Below are 21145 nucleotides of genomic sequence, written 5' to 3'. Positions count from 1 at the left end.
CACACACACACACACACACACACACACACACACACACACACACACACCCAAAAGCGAGTAGCCGGATATTTTCAACACATCATGCTTATTCATCCATGGAGTGTTCCAGTCACTTCTCAGTTCCACAGATGACCCGCTCCCTATTGCCTGGAAGTTCCTACAGACACTCTTCCTCTGACTTCCCACTCTTCTTCCTCCCTTGCTCCTCCCCCCCGCCCACCGCCCCCCCCACCCCGTGCCCAGCTGACTCTTACTCACTCGCCTCTAGCCCCATCTCAAGGTCACCTCCTCCAGGAAGCCTTTCCTGGCCCCCAGCCAGTCCAGGCCCCAGGCCAGCAATCTGTGCCAACAGCAGGCACCGTGCCTGGCTTGCTCCTCACGGCGCCCTGAGGCCAGCACAGCATATGCCACATAGCCGGTGCTCTGTGTACCAACTCGAGATGCCACCCACACTGCCGTGGGACATCAGGAAGAAGGAGCTGTCCAGGGAGACACCGCTGGGCATGATGGAAAAAGAAGCACCTGCGTTGTCCTTGGCTTCGGTCAGAAACATTCCTTCGGGACACACTTAGGGTGTTGGGACACTCTCCTCTCTAATGTCCAGCCTGAAATTCTGATGCCAAAAAGCCTCCCAAGATTCCTTGAGCCAAAGCCATGTGTCCTCGCGGAGCCATCCCCAGGGTCTCAGGGGCCGTGGCGATGGGGAAAGAGCAGGGTCCTGGGATCTTGCAGCAGCACCAAGCACCAGATCTGGGGCTTGGCAGAAGGCTAGGGACTTTTCTGTGTTAGGTCTTGAAGTCCCAGGTAGCCTAAGACAAAAGAACCTCAAGTTACTCCCATCAGACAGATGGGGAAACCGAGGCCTCAAGATGTCAAGTAACTTTTCCAAAGCCAACCATCTCATAAGCAAAGGAGTTGGGATTCGGGCCTTGCTCCTTCTGCGACACCTGTTAGTGAGCAAGTGGACAAATGAACTGCAGGGGGTTGATTTCCCCAAGGACAGCCACCCAGAGCCAGGAGGGAACAGAGTTCCTTGTGAAGGTTCATCCTGGCTTTGTGACCCTGGGTGAGTCACCTGCCTTCTCTGAACCTCACTTTCTTCAAGGTGAAAAAAAAAAGTCCCTTCTCTTGGGGCCATTAGGAGGATCCGAAGAGACAGAGAACATTCAAGCCACCCCGTGGGGAGATGCCGAGCAGCTGAGTGGTCTCATTTTCAATGTCCTCACACATACCCGCTGGTCCATCCCCAGAGGCCCAGCCGCCAGAGCCTGAGGGATCGCTGCACGCGTGCAGCTGGGATCCATGCCCCCCGGGGGTCCCCCTTACTTGAGACTCACTGGCAGCTGGGACCAGAAGAACCTTACACCCCTACCCTGGCCAGCCCTCACCCCTTTTTCCAGATGAGGAAACAGGTCCACAGACAGGAAGGCACTTGCCCAAGATCTAACAGTCATTTGGCAGCAGATCTAGGACTAGCCCGGTTCCCCAATTCAGAAAATCTCACAGGCTAAACATGGGGGCTCTTTCATGGCTGGAGAGTCAGTGGTCTGAGCCTGGACGTGGGGCTTCCCTGAGCTATGGGAAGGCAGAGAGCTCATGTTTGCTGAGCACTCAGGGGTGTCAATGACTGTTCTAGGCCCTTCCTACTTAGACCACTTCAGTGGGCCCAGGGAGCCCAGGGAGCGGGTGCCACCCTTGTCCCCATGTTACACATGAGGGCACAGACTCAGAAACCAGGAGTGACCTGCCCGAGGTTACACGGATGGAGTGTTTTCACCCAGAGTCCGTGTGGCCTCTTTCTGCATTCCCAGGGCTACAGACCCAGCCCTGACCCTGGAATGGAGTAGAATAGGGGATTAGGGGCAGGAGGAAGGGGGCCCAGCACCCAGCATCACCTGATCACCCCACCCAAGCCCACCCTCACAAAGGAAGATGGTGTATTCAAGGAACCCAGAGGCCAGGGGGCATGCATGGCTGGTGACATGGGGACCAGGGAGGAGTGACCAGGTCAGGTGGGCGTGGACCCCTGCTGGGCCTCGGGTCTCGGTCCTCAGGGCAATGAGGCACTGTTGAGGGGCTTCACCGGGCAGGGGTGGGGTGGGGTGATGTGATCGTATTTGCATTTAGAAAAGGCTCCTCTTGGCCACTGGATGGAGAAGCCTTTGAGGAGGGTCAGAGGGGAAGCTGGGGGGGCCAGTGGGAGGCTTACAGAGCTAGCAGTGAGAGAGGAGGGTGGCTGCGGGAGGTGGGGCGAGGCAGGGGGGGGTGTCCTGGGCAGGGCACGAAGGGACAGGAGAGGGTGCACGAGCAGGGGAGGCTGGAGCCAGCCGAGGCAGTGAGGGAATCCCGCCCGTGGCAGCAGGAGTATGGGCGAGGGGCAGTGAGCGCCCAGCGGAAGACGCTGGGTCTCCTCCAGTTCATGCAGTTCCAGGCATGACTTGCCAGGAGGTGAACTGAAGGTGAAAATCGAGTACTGGCCAATTGGACCTAAATTAACCGTGTGTTCTTCCTTCCCACCAGCTGAGCCACCCACTGGTGGCCGAGTTCTGACACCTTCTCAGAACATACCAGAGCATCCAGTCACTCCAGAGCGTCACTGACGTGCTCTCTCTGTTCTAGAAGCTGGTGCGATAGCCGTGAACTGGACAGACCAGGGCCCTGTCCTCCCAGAGCCGGCAGAGAAAGTCAGATCAGGAAGGACCATAAAGAACATCAAGCAGGGGGGTGGAGGGGTGGGGCCTGGGGGGAGGGAGGGACCACTTGAGACAGAGGGTCAGGAAGCTGATCCCTGAGCAGAGAACTGAGTGATGGGAAGGAGGACAGAGGAGTGGGGGAGGTTGGTGCATCTGGGATCCGCAAGGAAGCCCAGGAGTCTGGAGTCAGTGGGTAAAGGGGGGGTAAGTTAGGAGAGGAGGCTGGGGTGCAGGTGTCATTCAGGGCTTCACATGCCAGGAGAGGAGATGGTTTCAGACGTGAAGGGGAGCCATGGGAGGGGTTTAGGCCTGGACATGGCTGCATCTAATTTTCCTTTTTGAAAACTCGTCTGGGGTTCCTTTTGAGAATGGCTGTAAGGGAAAGGCAGAAGGGAGAGAGCCCTTATGTCACAGGCACGCAAGTGCAGGGTGCTCCTGCCATGTTTTGGTGTTCCCAACGCCCGGCACAAGACCACCCACACAGCAGGCTTCAATCCCATCTGTGGTATGGGGGGGTTGACCCTGAGCTGTTAACCCCCCACCCCTGGCAATGAGCTGAGCTCAGCTCGCCTGCTTATCTGGTTGTGAGCTGGCACATATGCCTCCCGGCCCCAGGAAACCCTCCTGGCCCTGAGCCCTAGCTGCTCTCCCCAGCTTTATCTCTGTACCAGAGATCTCTTGTTTCCCCCAACTCCGCTCTCCCCAGCGGCCCCCACCTTCCAATGTCAAGGGCTCAGCGTGACTTATCTCCCCCTCCCTGTAACAGGGGTAACAGGCATTGTAGCAGGAGCCCCGGAAGGAGGGCTTGTCCAGAGCTGAGCATCTCGGTCCCGGACGACACAGGAGGGTGACATGCAGGACCGGCACATCCTCTGCAGGAGCCAAGGCAAAATGAAAATGCAAGATCCGTTGTGCAAAGGTCAAGAATTTCAAGGTGGCCCTAGTGTGTGTCTCAGCTCCCCAGAGTCCTGGGAAGACAGACCTTGCCCGGTTCATTCTATCTGGCCCACAAGGGTGTCCAGTGTCCCAAGGCCACCAGGGGCCACCAGGGGCCACCAGGGGCCAGGGTGCTCCAAGTTGTTGGGAACAACTGGGTCTAGCCTGGTCTCTGTTCCTCCCACCATTTTGCGCCAGAGAACATGCTTTTCGGCTCCCTGCCCAGGGGAGGCGCCCCGGCAGTGAGCCTGGGATCTCCCAGCCCAGCCCTGCCCTTATAAAAGGGGAAACTAAGGCTCAGAGAGGGGAAGTGATTGGTCTAAGGTCCTTCAGCACACGGGTCCCGGCCCAGCTGAGATAGGCAGAGGCAGGCGGCAGGCAGCCCGTACACGGCTGGTGACAATGACCTTCTGCAGAAGCTGCCTTTCCTCTGGCCTAGAGCCAGCCCTCCTTCAGCATTAGGTGGTGCCTGATAAACGCTTGATGACTGATGGCCAAGGGGCACACGTGGCAGGTGCGGAGAGGGACCAGCACCATCCCCAGGCCACCTGGGGACTTAGGAGCCAAGATGGGGCAGAAAAAAACAGTGTTCCAGGCTCCCTACCCCAGTTTCTTTGCCCTGTCCTTGCTGCCTGCCTTCCTCAGGCCCAGGCCGGGGTGCCAGTCAGTGTCCTGCAGGTCAGGCCCCTTGGCTGCGGTGAGCTTCAGCTTCCCCCGTGGGCGGCCCGGGGGGAATGCCCACCTCGCGTGAGGATCAAGTGAGGGCGCTCCTGTGTGACGTCTCATGCAGGGGCCAGCACACAGTAGGCGCTCCGTAGATGGAGGGTAGCCCCTGTGGATCCTCCTAGGGCCTCTCCATGAAGTTCAACTGAGGTCAATTCAAAACGTGTCCAGCGTGTTTAAGACAATGCATGGATCATAGTGTGCCTAAGATACCGTGCTAAGCTCACGGGGTGACCCAAAGGAACTGGATGAGGCTCCCTGCCCTGCAGAGACTCAGAGTCATGGGAAAGATCAGATAGAGTCACTCTGGGGAGTGAGAGGTCCCTCGGGCTGGATGAGAAAGGCTCCCAGAGGAGGGGCCCAGGAGCGGGCCTTGGAGGTCTTAGACACGTGCAAAGGAAAGGCACCCCAGGCAGAGGGAACAGCTTGAGCAAAGGCCCTGAGGTGGAAATGCCCAGGGAGTGTTTGGTGGGGCCAAGCAGACAGAACATGAGGCAACGTAAGGACAGTGACGCTGGAAGGGAAGGTTGGGAGAAGCCCGCCGGAGCCTTGAGTGCAGTGCTGGGGGTGGGGACACTGTCCTGGGAGCGATGGGGCCGCCGAGGGCCGGTGCTTCCCCAGGTACCCTTCCCTCCCGAGGCTGCCACCCACGAACTCCTACATGGCCTCGAACGACGGCCCTGCCTCCACACCTGCAGGAGGGCAGGGCCTCCCACTGGCCTCCAGCTGGCACTGCCCTGTCCCCTAACAGCTCTGCCAGGCAGAGACCCCCCCCAGGGGCCCACAAAGGGCCCGGCACACAGGAAGTGCCTGACAAGGGGGTGGGCTTGGTGATGCGTGTCTCCCCATCCTCCCGGCTCCCCGCCCCCCGCCCCTCGCAGGACTCACACGGTGGGGATGTACTCTCCGGGGAAAGCGTTGGTGGTGTAGCTGATGAGAAGGCAGGTCTTGCCCACGGCTCTGAAAGACAGGAGGTTCGAGAGGACAGCGGTCATGGGCCCTGCCCGAGACCCTGGGAGTTTTCTGGGTCCCCTAGCCCAGCCCTCAGGGAAGACCCAGGCCCACCTCTCTGGGCCTCAGTCTCCCCACCTGAGAATGCCAATATCAGTGGTCCCAAAACTGAGTCGTAAGAGTCATCAGGAGTGTTTGTTAAAGGGCAGACTTCAGGGTCCTCCCTTAGAGATTCTGATCCGTGGGTGCAGGGCAGAACTGGGAATCTGTATTTGTAACAAGCTTTCCCAGGTGACACCAGTGTGGCACACAGGGTTAAGAGCCCAGGAGCCCACTGAACCAGACAATACCCAGGGGCCTAACCAGGCCTCTGCCATCACAGGCCTGGGCTCCAGATACCAGCTCCACCACCTAACCATGGCACAGCCTTGGGCAAGGCACTTAACCTCCCTAGGCATCAGTTTCCCCATCTAGAACATAGGGATCCGAGGCGTTCCTCCTCCTAGGAGTGTGTTGAGTAGTAAATCAGAGGACGCCCATAGAAGAAGCCAGCACCGTGTCTGGCAGAGCTTAGCGGCTAGTAGTCAACACTAGGGGAAGCCTGTCCCTCCCTCCTCTCTCCCTCCCACCTCACCAGAGAGAGCAGCCGGTAAGAGCATGGAGTTTTGAGGTCAGAGAGACCCAGCCTCACGTCCCATGAGGTCTTGGGCAAATGACTTAACTTCTCCAGGCCTCAGTTTTCCCACCTGTAAAATGGACCTCGTTTTAGGTTGGTGGGAAGACCAAATAGAGGGGGTGTGACTGAGTCCAGTGCCTGACACATAGCAAGCGCTAATAACTGCCGTGACGCGCGCTGTCTTCCCCCGCCCTGCGGGTCAGCTGGGCTGGGAGGGGGCACGGGTGGTGCGGTGGGAAGGCTAGCAGCCAAAGGGGCAGCCCTGGGCCTTCCAGCCCCACTCCTGTATTGTCACTTCCTGTTCTGAGGAGGCCAGCCACCTTCTTCCCCCCTCTGCCCTTCCCAGAGCTTGCCACCAAGGTGACTTTGAATAACTGGAACGTTGGCTCTGCCCTCCCCTCCTCAGATCAGATACAGAGCGGAAGTGAACAGGGCTGCGCAGGCGGGCAGATAAGGCCAGGCCGGTGTGTCGGAATCAGCTGAGGGCTGATAAATGGACCCGCTCCCATGAGATCTGTCAGAGCCAAAGTCGGTCTGTCATGTCAGGGCCACTGTGACCCAGGCCAGGAAAGATCTGAGTCTCTCCAACCTCAGGCTGCCCCTCTGTAGAATGGGAGAGTTGGAACGGAGGCCTGACCAGCTAGAAATGCTGGAGTTTACTGGGTTGGACTCACAGGAAACGCCAGGATGCACCTGTAGGCTGTGCCCTGAGACGTTGCTGCTGGCTGGCTCCAGAGATCGGCATCTTAGACCTCAATTGAAAGAGGCCCGCGGGGACATGACAACCTGAGGTCACCGAGACCCACGGGGACATGACAACCCGGGGTCCCTGAGATCCCACAGCTGAGAAAGCCCCTCAGCCCAGCCTAGCCCGCGCTGACCCTCCCAATCACCCTCCCATGCCTTCTTCCCGCCACCCTCACTTCATGTCTCCCTCCCCCTTCTGCTCATCACCCACATCCCCCACACATCCTCCCCAACCAGGCAGGCTGAGGGGGGAGGGGAAAGTCAGCCAAGGAGGAGGGGGAGGAGGTTAATATTTATTGAGCACACTATGCACAGGACAGCCCCTCAAACTATGTCAGGTGACCCCACATCAATCCTGGGGGCGTGGCCTCTTCCCAGATGGATGAACTGAGCTTCAGAGAGGCTCTGTGGCTTGCCCAAGGACACACAGCAGTGCAAGCCATTGACTAGAGCCCAGGTCAGCCGGAGGACAAAGGCCAGATTCTTGGTTCTCCACCCCTGCCCCTGCATCCGCAGAGTTGAAGACAGGTCCCATGAGAGACCTGCTCCAGCTCTCAGGGTGCAGGGGAGGGACCCAAGGCACCTCCACGCTCAGTCCTGTGCCCTTTACCCACCGCCATCCAAGCAGCTTCCGGAGTGAAGTAGGCAAAGAGGGTGAAGCTGTCTTCTGCCCACCTCGGGGTCTGTCTCTGGGCCCCGGGACAAGAAGGGAGAAGCTCCTCCCACTGCCTCCCAGGGACTCCTACATCTGCAGGGCAGGCGGGTGTCAGGGATACCCCAGTAGAGAGCTTCAGCCAGGGAAGGAAGTTTAGCCAGGTACCTACCCATCTCCCACCACCACACACTTGATGGCCTGCATGGCGTCTGGGGCCTGGGAGGCAGCGCTGGTGACAGTTCAGGGCACGGAGAGGGTTTCTGCGGGCTCCAGGGGTTTGGAGAGCCTGGCAAGGCGCCCCGGCAGAGGAACAGCCTCAGTAGGACAAGAGGTAGGAGGAAGCGGAAGGGGAACTTACCCAAGCTGCTGCCCCAACAGCCGTTTGCAGAAGGCGGAGCATGCGGTCTGGCAGAACAGCTCGGGGCCCCTCAGGTGCTGGGCTGGAGCACCCGCAGGAGACCTGGTTACCCTGCCGACTGGGGCCTCACTTCTTGCCCATGGGGCAGGGCCAGAGTTGTTCTCCAAAGACTTCAGGCTTCCAGGAATTCAATTCACCTCAATTCTAAGTGAAGCATTTAATGAGTGCCTACTGTATGCCGGGCATAGTATCAGGTGCTGGTGAGTCCAGGGTGCAAAAGGCACAGCTGATCCCTGGGGAAGATGCGACCTGACACATGTCAGGGGGGATCTCCAGGGAGGGGACCTCAGAGCTACATGGAGGGAGAGCTGGGGCCCGTGAGCATTTGAGCCAGCACTTGAAAGCTTGCCAGAGAGAGGACACTCCCGGTGAGGGGATTGCGCAAGCAACACATAAGGTTCCCCCAAGCAGGTGCGAGCGTGGGAATCCCGGAGTGTGGAAGGATGGGAGATGCAGGGGGGTGGGGGAGCGGGAAAGGGGCGGGGGCCCCGCTGAGGGAGAAGAGGAAATTAAAGGGAGATGATGGGCAGTGCTCCACATGAGCCAGTCCTGTGCTCAAGGCAGCCTTGGGGGACCAGGCGCCCTGGAACGAGGCTCCGTGGCACATTTTAACGATGGGCAGATGGGAGGGTCTGAGAAGGCAGCTGACCCACTAGGACCATCCAGCCTGAAATCAAACCCAGGACCAGGTGACTCCAAGTTCTTCTGGCACCTCAGCTGCTGAGGGGACAAAGCCGGAGTTCTGCTGCTCATGGGGAGGGTGAGTGCTCCCCCTTAGCCATGAGTCAATTTGGGATCTGAGCAGCACGGCCTCTCCCCGTGGGCTCCGAGTTCACCTGGCTCTTACCGTTCATTTTGCCACTGCTCCCCACACCCAAGGGAAGAAATAAGCAGAGCCACTGGTTACCCAGCCTGGACCGTCACTTAGGACGAACCAGGAAACCACAGGACAGTGGCCGGCTCCAATATGGGGCCAGTCAATAATTAAAACCAGCCAACAAACTTTGATATCTTTCCTCTGTCCTTTGCATAAGCTGAGCTGAGACAGTGGGAAACACTTCACGGTGCTCAGACCAGGTCAGGAAGGCCAGTGGCCCTTCCATGACCCACCCTGGGCTTCCTCCCTCACAAACCCCCTAAGGACTTTATTCTGGGTGCTCCCCTGTACCCACCTTCTTTTTCCCATCCACTGCTAGCCCTTAGGGCAACCCCTGTTGATCTAAACAACAACAACAAAACCTAAATGCAATGTGATATCCTGGATTGGATCCTGGAACAGAAAAAGAACATCAGTGGGGAAAGTGGTAAAATCCAAATCAAGTCTGAAATTGAGTTGACAGTATTGTCCCAATGTTAATTTCTTAGTTTTGACAAGTGTCCCGTGGTTATGTAAGTGATGTTGATGTAAGGGAAAACTGGGTGAAGGATATAGGAGAATTCTCTTACTATCTTTGTGACTTTTCTGTAAATCTAAAATTGTTCCAGAACAATATGTTTATTTTTAAAAAAAGAAAAGAAAGAATAATGCACCTCTTTGGGAAGACACGGTATGACTTCAAAAGGGGTATATGTATGGGTTTTATCCCCCATTCACCCCCCCTAGGGTGGGGCTTCCTTTTACAGTGAACAGCCTGCCCAACCATACAGGGCCCTGGTGGCCCTCCAGGCCGAGAAAGCCACTTCTCTGAGACAACCCAAGCAAAATCCTCCCTGACTTAGGGCCATCAGACTTCCTCCTGCATGCATTCAAGGATACATCACTTGAATACCTAGCATTGGGCTTGATACTTCAGGGGACGCAAAACCCAGCTTAGAAAGCTGGCCCCGAAGAACCTGTGCTCTGCGCTGAGTGACGCAGGTGCCCTGAAACCAGTCTCTTGGGATGTCCCGATCTTCAGGCGGCCCGCAGGCTGTGCGGACAAGGCCAAGGTTGGCAGAGGAACAAGATGGGAAGTGAGCAGCCCAGACAGCAGCATCCATGTGGACGCAGACTAGAAGGACAACAGCCACACCTGTGACATCCAGCGTGACACTCATGGCTCTGAGTGCATGCCTGGAGGGGGCTCTGTTGTTCCCCCACTTTACAGATGAGGAAACCAAGGCACAGAGAGGCTCCCTGACTTGCCCAGGAGGACACACTTGTGGCCACTACACTGGAAATAAATGTGGCTTCTCCCTCCTTCCACAGATGGGGAAACTGAGGCCCAGTCCTTGTGACCAAGGCGAAGATGCAGCAGCCGAGGCCTCCTTGCCAATCCTCTCCACCTTTTTTCCTTCTTTTTTAAGTGTCCATATTGAGATATAGTTTGCATACAATAAATGGATCCATTTAAAGTGCATGATTCCATCCATTATACACCCATGAACCCCTCGCCATGATCAAGATACAGAACATTACAGAACATTTCCATCACTGCGGGAAGCTCCTTCCCTCCCCTCGCCACACACATAAGCTCTGATGTGCTTTCTGTCGTTCTACATCACTTCACATTTTCTAGAATTTCACAGAAGTGGAATCACCCAGTATGGGACCTTTCGCAGAAGCCTTCTTTCGCGCAGCATGTTTTGGAGACACATCCATGCTGCTGCACGAGCCGGGCTTGTCCCCTTGCACCAACGGGCAGGCTCCAGCACGGGGATGTGTCTCACACTTTGGTTATTCTTTCAGTCTTACCCTCTTTTAACCACACTGAATCACAGAACCGCAGGGCCTCTGGGCATGAATGCAGAGCTCACCAAAGGCCATGTTTACCCAGCCCCACCCTTGCACCGCTGGTATCCAGCGCTTGATTCCACAGAGCCGCCGCCCAGCCCCTGCTCACATACCTCCAGTGATGGGGAGCTCATTTCCTTAGGAGACAGTCTCTTCCATCCTCAGGCACCTGGGCCTGTTACAAAACCCTTGTTCATTTCAGCCCCAGTCCACCTCCCTAGATGGTCCTCACAGAGGTCCTTGTTCTTATTCTGAGGCCATGCAGATCAGGGCACTCCCTCCTCCTCACCCCAAGCCTGAGGATTTGAGAGGCACAGCCTCCACCCAGTAATGTGCTGGTAAATGTTTAAACTTCTACTTCCGGTTTGATTATTTTTGCTGGGATCTAATCTTCCATGATATGAATGTATCAGAATGTATTTATCCAGTCTCCTGTGAATGGATCTGTGTGAGCTTTGGAAGGCTGGCTTTTTACAAACAGCTCCGCTATGATGCATGTGGACTCCCGGAGGTGGTGGGTGAGGTCTCTCTAGACATGGAGCCCCAGACCTGGAGGCCATGTACATCTTGGCTTCCAACAGAGTGAGGAGTCATGCTTCAGCAGCGCTCAGGGTCCACATCCTCGCCCACGCTTGGCCTTGTAGGCTTTATACTTCGGTCAACCTCATGGATGTGAACCGGCATCTCACTGTGGGGTTCTGGGGGGCTTTTTTAGATTATTTATTTATTTATTTATTTATTTATTTATTTATTTTTAAAGATTTTATTTATTGATTTATTTGACAGAGAGAGAGCACAAGCAGGGAAAGCAGCAGACAGAGGGGAGGGGGAGAGGCAGACTCCCCGCTGAGCAGGGAGCCCGACACGGGGCTCGATCCCAGGACCCCGGGATCATGACCTGAGCCGAAGGCAGACACTTAACCAACGGAGCCACCCAGGGGCCCCTCTCATTGTAGTTTTAATTTATATTCACTTACTTCTGGTGTCATCGAGCATCTTTGCAAGTATTTATTGGATGTGTGTGTTTCCTGTTCCCTAAATTACCTCTTCATACTTTTTTGGTCCATTCCTCTGTACTTTTATATTTATTTGGGGAAGGTATTTTTTGTATACTCTGTATACTCTGATTTCCAAACTTAAATTGCTAAATGCATTACATATCTTTTTTCCAGTCTTTGGGGTGTCTTCTCATCAGTTGTGACTTTTAATAGTTTTTATTTGAATGTAGCTTCATGTAAACTTCTTCCGTGGTGATGTTGCTTTTGGAGTAAGTCATAAGAAATCCTTCCCTACACCCCCCATTTCATAAAGATGTTCTCCTATGTTTCCTTCTAAAACTTTTAAAGTTTTGGGGCGCCCAGGTGGCTCAGTCATTAGGCGTCTGCCTTCGGCTCAGGTCATGATCCCAGGGTCCAGGGATCGAGCCCCACATGGGGCTCCCTGCTCAGCGGGAAATCTCCTTCTCCCTCTGCCCCTCCCCCCTCGACCTCTCCCTCTCTCTCTCTCTCTCTCTCTCTCTCTCTAAAATAAATAATATCTTTAAAAAAATAATAAAGCTTTTAAAGTTTTGCTTTTCATGTTCAAAGCTTTACACATTTGGGATGGATTTTAGGATATGGGGAGATACCGAGTTAATTTTGTCGATTCCATCACCGACTGCTCTGGCACAAAGCAGTGAGGCGCCCCCCCCGCCCCGGCCTTTCCCCAGTGAGCCCGCCCACCTGTCTCCTGGCAGGTGTCTGCCCGGGTGTGAGTCCATGAAGCCAGCACAACGCTGCCTAAATTACCGAAATCCTATGCCAGTTCTCTATATCTGGCAGGGTAAAAATTCTCCTCTCTTGAACTTTTCCAAAATGGTTATCCCTGACCATTTGCTCTTTCGTATAAATTTGAGAATAAGCTTGTCAAGTTCTGGGAACTATGTCAGGATTCTAATTAGAATTCTGTTCAATGTATAGAGGAATTTGGGGAAAATTGACATCTCTGTAATATTCAGTCTTCCTACCCATTAACGTGTTATAATTCCTCTTTATATCTTTCAATAAAGTTTTATAATTTCCCCCCAGAAAGGTCATGCACATTTTCTCATCAGATTTATTCCTTGATACCTTATTACTTTCAGTGTCATTGTAACGAACACCTTTTAAAATTGCATTTTCTGTTGGTTGCTTCTATGCCGGAAAAATGTCAAATTTTGCATATTGGGCTTATATATATGGCCATATGGATGGAAATTCTTATTATAATTTATCTAGAGATTTTGCTACCAGCAAGTCTAAGACTATCTTCGTAGATAGCCTTCATTTGTGGAAAATGACAGTTTTACTTCTTCCTTCCCAAGTTTTATAATATTAATTTCTTGGGGTGTCTGGAGCCTTTACCACAGTGTTGAATAGAATCCGTGATGACGGGCATCTTTGTTTTATTTCTGATTTTTAAAAGAGTGCTTTGAGCGTTTCACCATTAAAGATGATGTAGGCTCTTGGCAGATATTCTTATCCATTAAAGAAGTTTCCCTGTTATTGTTAGTAACAGCAGTTTTGTTCTGTTTTTATCATAAGGGTTTAATTTTATTGAATGCTTTTTTTCTGTGTCTATGGAGATGTGAACAACACTAATCCATTTTGCTGGTGTTCAACTACCCATGCATTCCTGCATAAATCCAACTTAGCCTCTCTGGGGAATGCTGCTGACTGTCCCTCACTAGCCTTCTCTTTTTAGTAACAGAGCTCAAGGACTTGCACCCTGCCATGCGCTCACCCAGCTCAACCAAATTTCTCAGTGTCCCTCCCAGTGAGGTGTGGCCTTGTGATTAAGTGTGGAGGGAAAGGGTGCACATGGAATTAATGTGGGCAACTTCTGAGCCATCATCTCCTCGAAGGCTTAAACCATTTGTCCCGTCCATCTTTTTTGCCCCTCTCCCTACTGGCTAGGAAATAGAAATGCTGGTGCAATCCTGGACGGGGGGGGTGGGGGGGTGGATCAAGACCGCTCCCTCTGGACTTGAGACAGAAATACACTGTGTCTTCTTTCAAGCCCTGTGTTTTGGCGGCTTTTTGTTATCACAGCTTAAACTACACCCCAAGGAATGCTGTCCAGATGATTGTCTTGTGTATATAGTTGACTTCAACTTGCCAACATGCGGGCGGGGAGGGAGGGTCCCGTGTTCAACAGTGCAATTGGCCAGTCATGTTCCTTCCTTTCTCGTTTTGTCTTTTGGTGGGGAGGGAAAGGGGTCATCAAGGTTGTGCTAGTTTCAGGAGATGAGTTGGTGACGTTATCTCTTTTTCTTTAAAAAAAAAATCATTTATTTATTTATGGGGGAGGGGCAGAGGGAGGGGGAAAGAAATCCTCAAGCTGACTCCCTGCTGAGGGAGGAGCCCCAAGTGGGGCTAGATTCCAGGACCCCAAGATCATGATCTGAGCCGAAATCAAGAGTCAGCCACTTAACCCACTGAGTCGCCCAGGGGCCCCTGACATTATCTCTTTTTCTAATTTTAGAGGAGTTTGGATAATATGAAATTATCTCTACCGTGAATGTTTTATGACATTAATAAAGCCATCTGGGCCTGGTTTTAGAATTATGTGAGAGAAGAAAGTAGTAGCTCTAAATTACTAAATCAATTTCTTTTTTTTTTAAGTTTATGGATTCTTTTTTTTTTTAAGATTTTATTTACTTATTTGAGAGAGAGAGAGGATGAGAGATAGAGAGCACGAGAGGGAAGAGGTTCGGAGGGAGAAGCAGACTCCCTGCTGAGCAGGGAGCCCGATGTGGGACTCGATCCCGGGACTCCGGGATCATGACCTGAGCCGAAGGCAGTCGCTTAACCAGCTGAGTCACCCAGGCGCCCTAAATCAATTTCTTTAGTGGATACAGGACTATTTGGAATTTCTATTACTTCTGGAACCATCTTTTATATATTTTTCTAGAAATAGTTTATAGAGCTTTCTATTTTGTTCGGGTTCTCAAATTTATTGCTAGAAAGCTAGTCATAGTATTATCTTATAAACTTTTAGTGTCTCCTTTTTAATTTCTGTTATATTTCTTCTTTTCATTCCATACTGACTATTTTTGTTTCCGACCTTTGTTCCGAATTGCTCCCCAGATTTGTTAGTTTTACTAAGCTTTTCGAAGAACCAACTTTTGGCCTTTTTAATCCTATTATACAATTTTTTCACACTTAACTAATTTCTGTTCTTACCTTTATTTTTCCTTTATTTTTTTCCTTTGGGTTTATTGCATTATTCTTATTTTACTTCTCAATTTTGAATGCTTAGTTCATGTATTTTCAGCCTTGTGTTCCTAATAACAGTTTTTTAAGGCTATAAATTTTCCTCAGAGACTTCAGCTGCAACCTACCATCTTTTCTTAATTGTGGTAAAAAAGACATACAATCTGTCACAACCTACAACTTTGATATGTAACATTTTATTATGTTTTAGTTCTATGTATCTTAAGATTTTCATCCTGATTTTCTTTTTGATCAATGAGTTATTTGAAAGTGTGTTCCTTTTCAAATTCAGGGAAGGAATTGTCTTTTTGCTAAGTTTTCTTAGTGGTATTGTGGCCAAAGAACATGGACTGCATCACACTAATGCTTTTAAATTTGTTGAGACTTGCTTTATGTATGAGCTACTATGAGGCTCATTTTTCCATAGATGTGTAGATATTCAATGTTCTCTATATGTCTAAGAAACCAAAGGTGTTAATTGCAGTGCTCAGATCTTTTATATCATTACAAATTGTTCTCATTTGTCTTGCTTGATCCATCAGCTACTAGAAAGGTATGTCCACTCTTCCACCATGACGGTGACTTTGTCAATTCTCCCTGTAATTCTCTCCCTTTTTATTTTTGCTTTATAAACCCTTAGGCTATATCATCACATGCATACAACTTTAGAATTATTTCATCTTACTAAAAATGTGTAACCTTTTATTAAAATAGCAGCCAGCATTTTTAAAGACTTTATCATATTTATTATATATTAAGCCAGCACTTAAAAATTATTATAGAAATAAGAGCTTTTAAAAAAAATGAGGAGGGCCTCTGCGGGAGTGGGGGGTGTTGTACACAATCATCATGGCGGCGGCCGGAGCCCCGGATGGCACGGAGGAACCTGGCGTGGACACGGAGGCCGAGACTGTGACGACCGAGGCCCCCGCGCGACCCCTGACCTGCGTGGAGGCCGAGGCCGCGGCGGGGGGGCGGCGGCCGAGGACTCTTGCGCGGCGCGAGGTAGCCTGCAGCCGGCGCCGGCCCAGCCCCCTGGGGACCCTGCGGCCCACGCCTCGGTCAGCAACGGCGAGGATGCGGGCGGCGGCGCGGCCAGGGAGCCGGTGGACTTGAAGATCATCTGGAATGAGACTAAACACGACGTGAAGTTCCCCCTCGACAGCACAGGCTCCGAACTAAAACAGAAGATTCACTCGATTACAGGTCTCCCTCCTGCCATGCAGAAAGTCATGGATAAGGGACTCGTCCCTGAGGATAAGACGTTGAGAGAAATAAAAGCGAGCAGCGGAGCCAAGATCATGGTGGTCGGCTCCACGATAAATGATGTTTTAGCCGTAAACACACCCAAAGATGCTGCCCAGCAGGATGCAAAGGCTGAAGAGAACAAGAAGGAACCCCTCTGCCGGCAGAAACAACACAGGAAAGTGTTGGATAAAGGAAAACCCAAAGATGTGATGCCATCTGTTAAGGGTGCCCAGGAGCGCCTACCAACGGTACCCTTGTCCGGCATGTACAACAAATCCGGAGGCAAAGTGAGACTCACCTTCAAGCTGGAACAAGATCAGCTGTGGATCGGCACTAAAGAGCGGACTGAGAAATTGCCCATGGGCTCCATCAAAAATGTGGTCAGTGAACCTATCGAAGGACATGAAGGCTACCACATGATGGCGTTTCAGCTGGGCCCCACGGAAGCCTCTTACTACTGGGTGTACTGGGTCCCAACTCAGTATGTGGATGCAGTCAAAGATACTGTGCTGGGGAAGTGGCAGTATTTTTGAAAGCACTTTCACCTCTGGCCCAGGAGACTGACCCAAAGCGAAGGACATTGCTGGGAGAGGCCTGCAGCATCCCTGGATTTCAGAGTTCTGGGACTTTGTTCAAAAACAAACAAAAAAACCTATATCCACTCTAAGGCGATGTGGTGACTGAAGCCAGAGGGGATATACTTTCACCATTAGCTTAATTTTTAACTTAAAATCACCAGTTCCCTTTTCTGGCAGTCAGCTTCATGCCATTTTTAAAGTCCATACGGTGGAAATCAATAAATCTGAGTTCCGAGAAAAAAAAAAAAATTGAGGAAACCCCTGGGAGGTGGGCGTCTCTGGCAGGCCCCCTGGAGGCATGCTGGGAACCCATTTGGGTGGAGGTCCACTCTGCTTTGGGTCAACTTCACGTTCAGCATCACAACCAAGAGAGGTGGCCGAAGATGGGTGGCTAGTTCTAGCAGCCCCCAGTGGCTGGAGTCTGGTCCCCAGCCTGGCAGGGTCCTCCCAGAGTGACTGGGCTCAAATTACCAGAGGGTGGATTCAGACAGAGCTGATGATTGTTTCCCATCCCCTCCCTCTCCCCACTCCTGCCCCTAACCCAACTTCCTGGGCCAGCTGTCAGTTCTAGTCGTCTCCCTCCTTCCTGGTAGAGGGACCATATTTGGGCCCAAGGGCTCCGTGGGGCAAATTCCAGGTTCAGGGAGGGGATTTTCTCCTAGGAGACCCCCATGAGGCCCTAGATGTGAGTGCAGACCCCTCTCTTCATCAGGGGCTTTCCTTCTGCCCCAGGCACACCCAGAGACCCAGCACAGCCAGGCTCCCACTGTCCCCTGCCCCAGACCTCAGGGAGCACACCCAGGCCACCCTCCTCCCATTGATGGGTGGACAGAGCAACTCCTTCTGGATCCTGTGCAGGGGCACCCTGCTCCTCCATTTCATATACCTGCTCCTGGGACGCTGTCTTGGCCTTGCTCTTCACACCCTGGGGACCATCCCAGCCACTCCAGGGCCACCATCGCCATCCTGGAGACCTGCTGAAGATGCCCTCACCCGACCCCAGATGCCCACCAGCTCCTCCAACTCAGCATCCCCCCATCCCTCCTCCCAGTACAACACAACCATCCCCGCTCCCCTAACCTGGGACCTAGACAGCAAACCTTTTTTTTAAGTTTTTTGGTTATATTTTAATATTTTCACATTACCTCTGAATGAGTAATACATTCACTTATACGTATGCAGAAGAGCTTATTGTAAGTCAGCCTTCTGACCCACCGCCCAGCCACCCAGTCCTTCCTAGAAGGTCACCTCCATTGCCAATTTCTTGTGTGTCCTTCCAGGGACCTTCCAGCAGAAAAAAACAGCATTCTTCAGTTCCTTTCTCTGACCCCAAAAGGAGCCGACGATACCCAGTGTCCTGCACTTTGCTGGCTTTCATTGACTGTTTACCTTGAAGTTTGTTCCGTATTCATTCAGAAAGAGCTTCCTTCCTCATTTTCGAAGCTGGATTCCGTTGCTTAGGCGTGCCAGAATTATTCTGATTAGTTCCTATGAAAAGGCAGGTGGGTTTCTCCTCCGCCTTTGGCTTCTCCCACAGCGCGCCCACGTACAACAGTGCACCTGCGCCATTCTGCGGGCGCTAGCGTCTGAAGGCCCTGCCCTTTGGGAAGGCTGCTGGGTGACAGGGGTTTCCTTTGTGCCACATACCCTCGCGGGGTGTTGTACCCATTCACCTTCCCACCAGCGGTGCAGGAAAGCTCATCTCCCACGTTCTCACCAACAGTCATTCAGATGACTTTCTTATTTCTAATGTTCCTGGAGGCAGTGCTATTGTGATGGAGTGTTGATTTGCACTTCTTTTAGTACCAGTGAGCATTTTTCCAGGCGGTTAAAAGCCATTTGTATTTCTCTTTTCTGTGAACTATGTTTTCATACCCCATTTTCTTATTTGGTGTCCGGGCTTTTCATTGATTTCCATATTAGGGAAATTAGCTCTTTGGTCATCACACAAGTCGTGTTTTCCCAGTTCCATCACTGGCTTCAGCTAATGGCGGTTTGAGCCATGAAGACACTTTCATATTGATATTGTTCAGTTCATTTGTGATTCTTAGAAAGGTCTCGGCCCCTCTGAAATCACATTTAATAAAAGCGTTCTCCTACAGTGTTTCTGCTTGCAGTGTTAAGGTTTAACTTTTTACATTTGGTTAGTTGCTACATTGCGCAGAGCAGATGCTACTTTGCTTTTTTTCCAGGTGGCTACCCATCGACCAGCACCATTTACCCTAACAGTGTATTTTCTCCCCGCTGACTGAAAAGCTGTGGTCAGCTGCTACCCGTTCGTTCATGCGTTTGAATATTCCTGGATGGGGCAGCGTTCCCTTCGCTCAGCCCCAGCACCAGGCCCCGTCAGGGCCCCGTGGTTCCCCCTCCTATTATTTCTCCACTTGGGCTCCCACTTCCCACCCGGCAGCTCTAATTAAGAATGCAGGTAGGATGGGGCACCTGGGTGGCTCAGTCGTTAAGCGTCTGCCTTCGGCTCAGGTCATGATCCCAGGGTCCTGGGATCGAGTCCCACATCGGGCTCCCTGCTCCGCGGGAAGCCAGCTTCTCCCTCTCCCACTCCCCCTGCTTGTGTTCCTGCTCTCACTATTTCTCTGTCAAATAAATTTAAAAAAAAAAAAGGATGCAGGTAGGTAGGTGTCGGTGCTGGGGGCTATCAGAGGAGGGCCATGAGCTTTCCCAACTGTGAATGGGATCCTGTTCGCCCTTGGTGAGGCTCGCTCTCATTCAGGGAGGGAGGGTCCCCGTGCTCGTCCCCACCCCCACACTTCCGTCCCTCGACCACGCCCAGGCCAGACTCCTGGAAGGTTCAGAGCCACACTCAGTCTGGCCTTGCACCTGCCATTCCCTCTGCCCCAAATCCCGGTCCTCCCCTTCTGCCTGACCAGATCTTATCTCTTCTCCAAGACTCAGCATTGGGTGTCCCCCCTGGACCCCCAGGACCCTCTGCTTACTTCCCCATCCCTTAGCCTTCTCATGGAAGGGTAAGAGCAGAGACCCCCCAACCCCAGCCTGCCTGGCAGCCCTCAGGCATGCACACAAGGGCACCGAACAAGCCAAGGTATGGACACACCTTTGCTCTAGACAGACCGAGGCAAGGAGTCTTGGGGCAACTTCTCCACCCCATGCACAGCAACCTCCCTATCTTGTCCAATGGGAGGGTCTTGGGTTTTGACTCTCAAAGTCCCCTTCCTCCTCCATGGACCCCCAGGTCATTTGACCCCTTTGCTCCTGCCTTTCTGCTGGCTCCACTGTTGGGTGGGCCAAGAGGACGCTGATGCTGAGCAGGGAGGGGAAGACACTTTCGATCCCGGGGAGGGGAGGAGGCAGGGACGGGGAGGATGGCTTCCTGCCGACAAGTCCCCTGGGCCGTCCTAGGATGACATGCACTATGCAGCAGGCAGCATATATGTAACAAGCTAGTCCTGGGTGCTAGGCCCTGAGGACCTGGCAGTGGGCAAAGCCAAGTCCCTGCCCCAGGGAGTTCACTTGCTGCTAGGGACACAGACGATACACAAGTTAATACAGATAATGAGAATACACGTGGTGGAAAGTGCCACGGAAAGCTAACAAGGGAGGCCGGGGAGAAGAGAAAGACCGAGAAGGGAAGAAAACAAGGTGATTAGAAGCCAGACTGAGCTCTGCAAGGATGGGGGAAGGGTACTGCGGGCGGAAGGACCCGCCGAGGGCAAAGGCGGGAAGGAGCTCACGCTGTTTTCAGGGGCAGCAGGAAGGCGGGTGGGACTCAGTGAAGCGTACACGCAGAGCAGCGGAAGGGCCTGGAGGCACCAGCGACCACTTTGCCTTCCATCCGCGAGCAGGGAAACCCCATCCGCATCGCGAAGGCGCCCCCTGGCGGCCACGTGAGGAATAGCCCCTAGTGGGACAAGGGCAGAAGCTGGAAGAGCCTGCCCCTCCCTGAGGGCTCCAGGCGAGAGGGACGGAGGCCGGGACCAGGGAGGTGATGGTGGAGGATAGGAGAAGTGGCCGGACCTGGGATATATTCTGTGGGGTCTACAGGATCTGCTGATGCAGTCAAGGATGACGCCAGTTTCATTCCTAGCAACCCTGAAGACGGACGTGCCCTTTAACCAGAAAGCAGTGACTGGAAGGAGAGGGTTTGCAGGGTCAGGAATCAAGGCTTCCATTCTGGATATTTCGGTTGAGAAGACTGTCAGACAAAGACACGCATGCCGAGTGTGTTGCATGATGAGTCTGGAGCAAGGGGAAAGATCCAGGGTAGACATAAGCATGGAGTTGTCCAGAGGTAGAGATACTCAAAGCGGCAGGAGGTCACCCAGGGGAGGAGTCCCGCTGAAGACAGGCAGGACCACCCAAAGGACCACGGGGCGGCCTCCTTCTCTGCCTTGAGCTGCATGACCAGAAGCTCCCTCCCACTGCCAGCCTCCTAATACCAGACAGAGGAACTGGGAGGGGTAGGAGGCAGGAAAATCCCTTCTACCACACATGCCTATGTGGGGCATATCTGTGTCCCCTCCAAGCTTTCCCGGCCCTGCCCTCAACCCTGACCTCGCCGGCTGCGCAGTCCTCTCTTTGGCCACTTGCCCAGGCCTC

General features: G+C 52.9%; 1 protein-coding gene and 1 pseudogene across 2 annotated transcripts in view; one reads left to right on the top strand and one right to left on the bottom strand.

Moving 5' to 3' along the window:
- The window catches only part of RAC2 (Rac family small GTPase 2), a 15686-nt gene extending 7958 nt beyond the window's left edge, over nt 1–7728 (bottom strand). The window contains exons 1-2 of one of the 2 annotated variants that reach the window (XM_025881523.2): nt 7551–7728; nt 5241–5312 (exon numbers count right to left, since the gene is read on the bottom strand). In XM_025881523.2, coding sequence (XP_025737308.1) covers nt 5241–5312; nt 7551–7585 — 107 coding nt within the window. In that variant the 5' untranslated portion in view covers nt 7586–7728. The remainder of the gene's footprint in view (nt 1–5240; nt 5313–7550) is intronic. The other variant, XM_025881522.2, reaches the window with a different exon arrangement.
- A 7833-nt stretch (nt 7729–15561) lies between these two features.
- On the top strand, nt 15562–16798 carry LOC112831520 (ubiquitin domain-containing protein UBFD1 pseudogene; annotated as a pseudogene).
- The last annotated feature ends 4347 nt before the right edge of the window (nt 16799–21145 follow it).

This window comes from Callorhinus ursinus, unplaced genomic scaffold (assembly GCF_003265705.2).
Source record: "Callorhinus ursinus isolate GAN/ISIS: 27379988/994484 unplaced genomic scaffold, GSC_fseal_2.0 scaffold48, whole genome shotgun sequence".
NCBI classification, from domain to species: Eukaryota; Metazoa; Chordata; class Mammalia; order Carnivora; family Otariidae; genus Callorhinus; species Callorhinus ursinus.
The sequence above is the reverse complement of the archived record's forward strand: the minus strand, read 5'-3'. Positions and strand labels throughout refer to the sequence as shown.